We start from the raw sequence: 10726 nt of genomic DNA, 5'->3' as shown, positions 1-10726 counted from the left end.
ACATTAAGCATTTAGCAATTAAGCATTAATTGCAATAGCATTAAGCAATAATTAACATTAAGCAATTAACATTATTCTAAAATAATTTTAAAAAAACAATTAAATAACACTAAATGTTATTTTAAAATAAATAACATTTTAAAACTAAACAATAGTCTGAAATAAAATTCAAATAAAATGATAATATAAAAATGCAAATGAATTAATTCAAAATATTAATAAATACTATAATAGTATAAAAAAAAATAACCACAATTCTCTGTTCCTATTGGATACCTTAATGCAGAAGACATGCTCTCCTGGAGCCCCGTAAAGTTTACGTCCATTGAACACTGTGAACACATTCAGATCTTCCAGATCTCCAACGAACTGCAGGTGTCGAGGTTCCTACAAACATATATATGCATCCAGACTTTATATGCATGTTTACTTTGTGTGTGTATGAATAGGTTTTTGTATGTTTGTGTGCGGCACCTTCGATTGTCCTTTGCTGGAGCAGTAGAGTCCAGAGCGTCGTAAAATAAAATAAAGTTTCTTCCAAGACTTTTTCCCGCCCTCTCTCACATGGAGAAAGCCTTGAATCTCCGGACAGGAGCCACTCTTTACCATATTCTACAAGACATACATGGTTTTATGAAAACAATACAATTGGCATTTTGATGTTTTTAACAGCTGTAGATCACCATACCTGCACCAGCTCTGATGACGTCATGCCTTTAGTATCATCAGCACTGTCAGAGATCATGTGCCCCGGGAAAAATAACTGCATAATGGTGAAAAAAAAGAAGAAAATTCTATTTAAAAAGGCCATATTTGCAAATATGTTACTTAATTCAAGATAAATGGATTGTAAATGTCTTCTTATACAAATACAAATATTTTTAGACAAATTATTGGGTGATGATGAAGAGGTTTCATACCACAGGTTTTTTAAAGAACTCATATTTGGCGTAGTTTTTGCGGAAGATCAGCTTTGTGTCACTTTCTACAGGCCAGGATGACTGTACCTGCACTACAAGCTCATGGTCTTCCAGACAGCGCTCTGAAAGAAAGAAAATAAGTTAACAAAAAAAACAATGTTTAATTTCATTTAAAATGAGAAATAAAAAATAAAAAAATAAACCAAAACATTACTCAAATTCAAATAAACTTTAACAAAGATTGAATTTAAAAATTAAATGTTTAATTAAATTAAACATTAAATTAAATTACATTTTATTAAAGTTTAACTAAATTAAAAATACATTTATTTAATTAAATAAATTGAATTAAAATAAAATGTAAAGATTTAAAAAATAAATTAAATTAAACATTTAATTAAATGTCTCTAGAATTAATACATTTCTTACTTTAATTAAAAAAACTATTTTTAATTTAATTAAAATTGAAACCAAATTTTAAAAAATATATTTTAAATTACATTAAAACATAAATACAATTCCAATTAAATGCAACAATGATTTAAATTAAACATTAAAATACATTTTTAATTAAATTACATTTTATTAAAGTTTAAGTAAATTAAAAATACATTTATAACATAACATAAATTTTAAAAAGTACAATTATTTTAAAAAAATTAATTAAATTTGCAATGAATTAAATTAAGTATTTAACTTTTCCTTATTAAATTAAATTTGAAACCGAAGCTGAATTTAAATAAATACATGCATTTTTAAAATAAAATCATTTTAAAAATACACTAAATTAAATGTAAAATACAAATTAAATTTAACATTAATAAAAAAAGTCTTTAGAATCAATAAATTTCTTACCTTAATTTAAAACAATTAAATGACTTACATTTGAATAAATTTAATTAAATAAAAAATGTATTTAAATTGAAACCAAGTTAAAAAAAATTCTAATTAAATTGAACAATGATTTAGATTAAAAATTAAGCCTTAAATTAAACTTGATTAAATTTAACTAAATTAAAAATAAATGTTAAATTTAAAAATGAATTACACTGAATTTAATTGAAAACAAGTGACTTAACATGAAAAAGTTTAATTAACTTAAAAATGAAAAACAATGTTTAATTTAATTTAAATTATTTACAAATTAAACTAAAAACAAAAAATACATTTAACAATTCAAATTAAACAAAGTCAAACTTTATAAAAGTTTTACTAAATTAAAAATAAATTGGATCAAACTTAATAGAAACCGAAACTGAATTTAAAAATCATTTAAAGAATATATTAAATTCAGTTTAAAAATACAAATCAAATTCAACATTCATTTAAATAAAAAGAAATATACACATTAAATTAAAATCTATTTTGTAAATTAAATTAAATCAATGTCTTTTGGTTTAAAAAAAAGTGTTAAAGAGGTTTTACAAATTAAACTGTCATTCACAAGCCATCAAAACCAAAAGGTCTATCCAATCCAGCAGCACATGTCAAAAGCACAACTAAAGCTACTGTAAAAGCCTGTATAACATGTTGGTTATGTTCATTTTGATGCTATTTTCCACAACACCCCTGGGCCAGCTTTCTTTCAGAAAGGAATCACTCATTATAAAAGCACAATAAGACATGTCAGCTTTTGTCTCCTCACTATTTCTACACAAACAAGGTGGCACCTGAGACGCCATTTAGAGGATTTTGTCCAAACAATAAGGTGTTCAACTACATTATTGATTTGTCAAAAGCAAAAACACAAGATAATGATTTGTTTTGCAGTGCAAAGCAACATAGCAAATGCAACCTACTTTGCAACATTGGTAAGTTAGCTAAAAGGATTAAGCCTAATCTTATTTCATGATATAATCATTTTATTTCACAATAACAATTTATATTATGATATAGTCAATTTTTTTTCTATTTTATCTTTATTATTAATAATAACTAAAGGACAAATACAATAAAACAAAGGCACAAATAAAATACATGGGCCATTTTATTTCGTTTTTTGTATTTTCATTTCTTCCAAATTTAGTTTTTTAATTTTAGTAGAGTCTATTTTGTTATATTGCAAAAATATTAATCAAAACGTATGTCTAATAAATCAATAAATCAGCAATTTATTAAAGCTTAACAAAACGTTGGGCCCTATGATGTTTTTTTTCTCAAATTCAGTGTTATTTAAATTAAATTTAAATTTATGCTAAATTAAAATAATAAAAAAAATAAATTAAACAGAAACAAAATTAAAATATTATAAATCAAAAAGTTCAATGTTTAATGTAAAATAAAAATAAAAACAACTTAATGTTAAAACAAATCGCAATTAATTTCAGAAAAAAAATACACTACTGCTAAAATTTAAAATTAAACTAAAGAATTAAAAAAATAAAAATAAATTTAAAAAATAAAAATAAAATAAATAAAACGATAATAAATGAATAAATAAATTAAATTAATAAAAAAATAATGATGAATTAAAAAATAAAACGAATGAATATGTTTTGAATAAATGAATAAATAAAATATTTTTTAAATAAAAAATTAATAAAATAAAATGAATAAATATTTTTTTAAATAAATGAATAAAATTAATTAATAAATAAAAAATTAATTTAAAAAATTTAATTAAATAAAAAGAATATTTTTTAAATAAATGAAGTCAAATTAAATAAATAAAAACAAATAAATACAATTTAAAAAATAAAATGAATAAATATTCTTAATAAATGAATAAATAAATTTTAATAATTAAATATAAATAAATATTAAAAATAAATATTTTAAAATAAATAAATTAATAAATTCATTCATTTAAAAATGTATTTATTTTATATATTTAATTAATAATAAAATAATAAAAAGTGTTAAAGTAATGCAAGCTTTTTTTTTGTACTGTAGGCCAGTTTGTATTTTAACATCATCCTCAAGTCTTACCCAGGCCTAAAGCAGAATGATGTTCAATGAGAGCCCAGCTTTCCTCATCCGTACAGTGTGCGTTCTGCGCTAGCATTTGACAAACATCATGCGCCGTCGTCCCAGAAGTCACCAACACCGACCGACTGTGCGTGGCGTCCCCAAAAACCCGGAGCACCTACGAAAAACACACAAGAATCTGCTCGTAAATCATTTAGAAACCAAGATGCACGCAAACGCATCTGACTTTCCAAGCTCGCTTTGTTTGTTTAAGGTCATGAACTTTTCTGAGTGCCAAAGAATGTGTTGTGTTGTGTATTTTTATTGACAAGTCTATGAACTGAACACCCTGTGATGTGTTTGTGTACACGCACGCTCGTTTTTCCCCGAGGATGGCGTGTCATGCCGTCTGTCACCTATTATAACTACTGAGAATTCGTAGCGCCACAGGCGACTGTCTGTCATTTGTGTCACAGTTTAAACCATGCAGGCACGCTTACGTGTGTGCTGCTGTTGGAGGGAGGATCGCGGCCGCCGAGAGATCCGGTCAGCACCGGGGAGTGCGTCGGGCTGCAGAGCTCCGGAAACGGATTAGGAATCAAAGGTGCGGATGAAGCTCGAAACTCCCTTTTAGTTGCAATGCTGAAATCACAAGACCAGGAAGAAGAATGAGTAAGAAGCCTCAAGAGCGTGTCAGCACATTTTGTTTCTGTAATCTGACATATTTTTGACTGAAACAAGTAAAAGGAGATTTAACAAGAAATGTGAGGCAGGACTTCATGAATGGTTTGTAAAAGTTGCTCAGATGAACATGCAATATGAAAAAATAATTGTAAATTAATAAAATGTGTACAATGTGTTGTAAATAGGGCTTTGAATTTAACCTGGAACTGTAAAATAAAATAAAAATCTTAGACATCTTCAAACTCAACTAGGAACTGTTTGAAGCTGCATTGCTATAATTTAAAATAAAATAAATGCAATACAATAAAATAATTTATATTGATATACAATCATTTATTTTTTATATATATATATATATATATATATATATATATATATGTATTTTTTATTTTTTTATTTATAAATAATTTATACAACACTATTGCTATACTTTAATATAAAATAAATAATAAACCAATAAAAAGATAAAAAAATCATAAACTTATGTAAAATATAAATAAAATAATGCACGTAAAATATTGAAAAACAGAACTACATCTTTAAACACAACTTGGAGTTGTCTGAAGCTGTTTATGCACTATTGCTATAGTAAAATCAAATAAAATATTAAAAAATAAAAAATATGTTTTTGTTTTTATGAAATAAAATTATTTATGTGAAAAAAAGCTGTTTTGATGCCACTTATGCACTATTTCTTAATTAAAATAAAATGAAATAAAATAAATAAAATATTTTTTTTGTGAAATAAAATTATGTATGCAAAATAAATGTAAAAAACAACTACATCTTACAAAACAACTTGGAACTCCTTGAAACTGTTCATACACTATTTCTATAGTTAAAAATAAATAATAATAAAAAAAAAATTTAATTTTATAAAATACAATTGTGTATGTAAAATAAAAAACAGAACTACGTCTTAAAACACAACTATTTCTATAGTTAATAATTATTTTTTATTTTCATGAAATAAAATTATGTGTGTAAAAAACAGAACTACATCTTTAAACACTTGGAATTGTTTGAAGCTGTTTATGCACTACTGTTATAGTAAAATAAAAAATATATTTAGTTTGAAGCATTTTATACACTATTTCTATAGTTAAAACAAAAAAATAAAAATATTTGTTTATTTTATGAAATAAAATTATGCATCTATAAAAAAAACTACATTTTTAAACAACTTGGAATTGTTGAAACACTTTATGCACTATTGCTATAGTAAAATAAAATATTTTTTTTTATTTATTTATATAAATTGTTCTATTATATTTTATGAAATTATGTATGCAAAATAATTTAATGTAATTATGTATTACTGCTTTAAATTGTTGTTGTTTTTCCAAAAACATTTTAAACAGTTTAATTTAATTGCATTTTTGTTTTTGTTTTTCTGAGTCAAAAATAAACACCATACATTTTTCCCTAATTTACAGAAGACACCTATTAAAATTTAATTCAGGCATTTTTAAAACAACAATCAATTTATGACAAATTAAAAGATGAATTACTTTCACCCCAAATACTAATTAGTTGTAATTCTACATTTTTAAAATTTGCACTATCCAAGGTTTAGCCCATTTGTCAGTAAGAATGTTTTACTCATTTAAAACACAAAATTTAATATGCTCCCTTATTCTTATATATATTTTAATATGTACAAGTCAGAATAAGCATGTTGTTACTCTGTGGTATATTCCATGGAAATAAATCAATTTTGTAAATTTACATTTACATTTTACTGAGAAATGTACATGTCTCAGTCAGAAATTTACTCATTTAAAAACACAAAATGTAATATGCTCCCTTATTCTTTTATACATTTTAATATGGACAAATCAGAATAAGCATGTTGTTTGAATTTTTACATAAATATTGTATTCCACTGAATGACAATGTAACATCATTTCAACCAAATTTTGACATTTTATTCTCCAAAAACTTTGAAACCTTAAAAGTAGACACTTTTATTGTGCTTTGCATGGAAAAAATCATTTGTGGCCCTGGACCACAAAACCAGTCATAAGGTTAAATTTTACAAAACTGAGATATATACATCATATGAAAGCTCAGTAAATAAGCTTTCTATTGATGTTTGGTTTGTTAGGATAGGACAATATTTGGCCGAGATACATCTATTTGAAAATCTGGAATCTGAGGGTGCAAATAAATCAAAATACTGAGAAAATCACCTTTAAAGTTGCCCAAAATTAAGTTCTTAACAATGCATAGTACTAATCAAAAATTACATTTTGATATGTTTACAGTAGGAATTTTACAAAAAATCTTCATGGAACATGATCTTTACTTAATTTCCTAATGATTTTTGGCATAAAAGAAAAATCTATAATTTTGACCCATACAATGTATTTTTGGCTATTGCTACTAATATACCCCAGCGACTTAAGACTGGTTTTGTGGTCCAGGGTCACATTTTTGTAAATTTATTTGACCCATATATATTTTTTAAGTTAAATAATTGCTAGCATTACTATTTTTTTGTTTGTTTGTTTTTGTATTGTAGGCCAGTTTGTATTTTAAGCAAATTTCCAGCCACAGTCAAATACTACAACAAGCACCAAATGCGACGACTTACCTGTGTGTGTTTCTGATGCTCAGAGGGATCGATCGAGGCCTTGACATCTGAAGGGTTTGTGAAGCCGGAGAGCATTTCACAGACACAGAATGTCTTCTAGACAGGGTCTCAATCGTCGGCCTCCTGAACACTTCCACCTCTGACCTGCAGCCTGTCACCTCCATCACTGCTGAGAGACACGACACAAACGCACCTTTTCAAGTCAGACGTCAAAAACAATTTGACCACTTCCAGGTGACTCATTCACCGAACAATTAGCTACTATACGCCAACCACGTGTCGCAACAACAATCAAAATTTGTTTTCCTGAGCACAAAGTTTCCCTTCCCAAAAATAGATTTACTCAACACGGCAGAACCTGATTTTCAGCCAAAACGAAAACAATGACGTGTGCCAAATCAGTGTAAGCAAGTCTTTCAGTCACACCTTTTGTTATTAGTCTTTTATCCGCCGTTGCTAAAGGAAACTGAACTGTTGACTAGACACTCATATGTTGACTGTGTCTGATGGCAAGAACGGAGAACTTGTGAACCAGGAAGCTGGCACTGAAACTCAACCGTTCATGATAAACAAATGCATGTCAACACTTTTCATCAAGCCTGTATTCTTAAAAACACAGTATAAAAGCAATCAAACCGATCACACTCTCTAATATCTATGGAACGACACAAACAAAAACAGTTTCTTTCTTTTCTTTACCTTCTGCACCTGTCAAATTAAAAGGGTGATCTCACTCTCTGCAAATAAAGCTCCATTGTGCCTGTACGAGGCTGCGGGCTCTACTTACATCAAATAACAAAGAGGGTAAACCACACAGACCACATTTTCATGCTCAAAGAGAAATGCATTCGTAGGTTTCTCTTAAGCATGCACCAGGAAACTACAAGTTCAGAGAGGCTGCAGGTTAAACATCAGCACACAGTCAAACCAAGCATGATGACAGTCAAATTGGCGCACAAACAGGTCAGAAAAATGAAAGCGCAAGCAGTTGTACACCTGTTGTTCTGTTCAATGCATGATAAGCTTGTGTTTGTTTTGCTTTGATGTCGTTTCATCACCTAAAGCAATGTTTGAAACGTAGTGTAGTATAATATGGAGCATTATAGCAACAAAAGATGAGAACATCTGCTTTCTATCAATAGAAAGTACATGCAAAATTAAATGTTTTTAATACTTAATAAAGCAGTTCGAGTCGAACGTTCCTGAAACAAACAATACTCAATTTGAAGATCAGGGTATATTTAACTTATTTTGTCTTCTGGGAAACATGCAAGTATCTTCTGTAGCTTCTGAAGGGCAGTACTAAATGAAAAAATACGATATTTAGGCAAAATAAGAAAAATGGTTTTCGTTTAGTGATAGTTGTTTGTCCTGAGCAGTTAAACTGTCTGCTGTTCTAGAAAAAGTTCTTCAGGTTTCACAAATTGTTTGGTTTTCCAGCATTTTCTATGTATTTGAACGCTTTCCAAAAATTAATGTGTTTTTAAGATTCTTCTTTTCACACTGAGGAAAAACAATTACAGAAGATTAAATGCTCACTGATGCTTCAAAAGGAAAAACAATGCATTAAGAGCCGGGGGTGAAAACTTTTCGAATTTGAAAATCAGCGTGAATTTTACTTAATTTGTCTTCTGGGAAACATGTAAGTATCTTCTAAGGGGCACTACTGAATGAAAAAAAATACGATATTTAGGCAAAATAAGAAAAATGTACACATCTCCATTTTTTTCAAAAGTTTTCACCCCTGGATCTTAAAGCATGGTTTTTCCTTCTGAGGCATCAGGTAGTGTTTGAACCTTCTGTAATAGTTGCATACGAGTCCCTCAGTTGTCCTCAGTGCGAAAAGATGGGTCTCAAAATCATACAGTCATTGTTGGAAAGAGTTCAAATACACAAAAATGCTGGAAAACCAAAGAATTTGTGGGACCTGTGTAATATAGAGCATTATAGCAACAAAAGATGAGAACGCCGCTTTCTATCAATAGAAAGTACATGCACAATTAAATGTTTTTAATACTTAATAACGCAGTTGAGTCTAACGTTCCTGAAACAAACAATACTCAACATTTAAGAGCAGTTTTAATCGTATTTATTTAGGTCATGTTGGATATTATTCAGCACTAAGTTACTAATATTAAACAAAGAGGGCCAATTTGCACATATAATCATGCATTGAGACACATCCAAACAAATTTTTAAAGCTCTTTAAAGCACATACTGAGAAAATAATAGTTGTGTTTATAGAAATGACCCTGTTTCTTTGGTTTTCCAGCATTTTTGTGTATTTGAATTATTTCCAACAATGACTGTATGATTTTGAGATCCATCTTTTCACACTGAGGACAACTGAGGGACTATATTTAACTATTACAGAAGGTTCAAACGCTCACTGATGCTCCAAAAGTAAAAACGATACACCGGGGGTTGAAAACTTTTTTAATTTGAAAATCATGGTAAATTTGACTTGTTTTGTCTTTTGGGAAACATGTAGGTATCTTCAGAAGCTTTTGAAGGGCTGTATGAAATGACAATTTTGATATTTAGGCAAAATAAGAAAAATCTCTATTCTGTTCAAAAGTTTTCACCCCCAGCTCTTAATGCATCGTTTTTCCTACTGGAGCATCAGTGAGCATTTGAACTTTCTGTAATAGTTGCATATGAGTCCTTCAGTTGTCCTAAGTGTGAAAAGATGTTGGGAAGGGTTCAAATACGCAAAAATGCTGGAAAATCAAAGAATTTGTGGGACCTGAAGGATTTTTCTGAAGAACAGCAAGCAGTTTAACGGTTCAGGACAAACAAGTGACTCATGAACAACTATCACTAAACAAAACAAAAAAAAAATCTGTGGATCTTTCAGGTAACAACACGAAAAATTGGAAAAGAAAAACCCCTTATGGTTTTGTGGTCCAGGGTCATGAATGTCTGTTTATGAGTTCTTATGTCTAGATGTACAGATGACGCTTTTTTATTCAATATAAGACCCTGGAGACCCTTTTATATGTGACCCTCAGAGATTTATACATCTGAAAGCTGAATAAACAAACTTTCCATTGCGGTATGGTTTGTTAGGATAGGACAATATTTGGCCGAGATACAACTATTTGAAAGTCTGGAATCTGAGGGCGCAAAAAAAATAATTGTCCAAATAAAGTTGATTAGCAATACATATTTGTTTTGATATATTTACAGCAGGAAATTTATAAAATATCTTCATGGAACATTATCTTTACTTAATATCCTAATGATTTTTGTCATAAAAGAAAAATCGACTGTTTTGACCCATACAATGTATTTTATGGATATTTTGGCTACAAATATTTATGCAGCTAAAAAGTACCATGGTATTACCATGCACCATGTAAACACCATTAAAGGGTTAACTGCGTAATTAGGACGCTAGTTTGACATTGAAATTATTGTTCTTCTGACCTGAATTAACCATGTCATCCAGTACTATGGCATAGATCAAAGTACCCTCCCTTTTACCACAGTCACAAAAAAAAAAAAAAAACATTCATCAGAAACACGAATATACCATAAGGACACGTTGTATAAAAGCTAACCAGCTCTGAGTCACAACTCATCACGAATCTGGGATTCGCCTAACAGTTAAGCTTCT

At 28.6% G+C, this 10726-nt stretch overlaps 1 protein-coding gene across 1 annotated transcript in view; it reads right to left on the bottom strand.

Moving 5' to 3' along the window:
• Positions 1-7271, bottom strand: part of LOC141300299 (growth factor receptor-bound protein 10-like) — an 8436-nt gene extending 1165 nt beyond the window's left edge. Inside the window, exons 1-7 of the mRNA XM_073830616.1 lie at positions 7108-7271; positions 4328-4469; positions 3849-4005; positions 921-1042; positions 689-763; positions 475-612; positions 251-387 (exon numbers count right to left, since the gene is read on the bottom strand). Of these exons, the coding sequence (XP_073686717.1) occupies positions 251-387; positions 475-612; positions 689-763; positions 921-1042; positions 3849-4005; positions 4328-4469; positions 7108-7271 (935 nt within the window). The remainder of the gene's footprint in view (positions 1-250; positions 388-474; positions 613-688; positions 764-920; positions 1043-3848; positions 4006-4327; positions 4470-7107) is intronic.
• Between the last annotated feature and the right edge of the window lie 3455 nt (positions 7272-10726).

This window comes from Garra rufa, chromosome 24, assembly GCF_049309525.1.
Source record: "Garra rufa chromosome 24, GarRuf1.0, whole genome shotgun sequence".
Lineage (NCBI taxonomy): Eukaryota > Metazoa > Chordata > Actinopteri > Cypriniformes > Cyprinidae > Garra > Garra rufa.
Note: the sequence above shows the minus strand (reverse complement) of the source record. Positions and strands in the feature narration are given on the sequence as shown.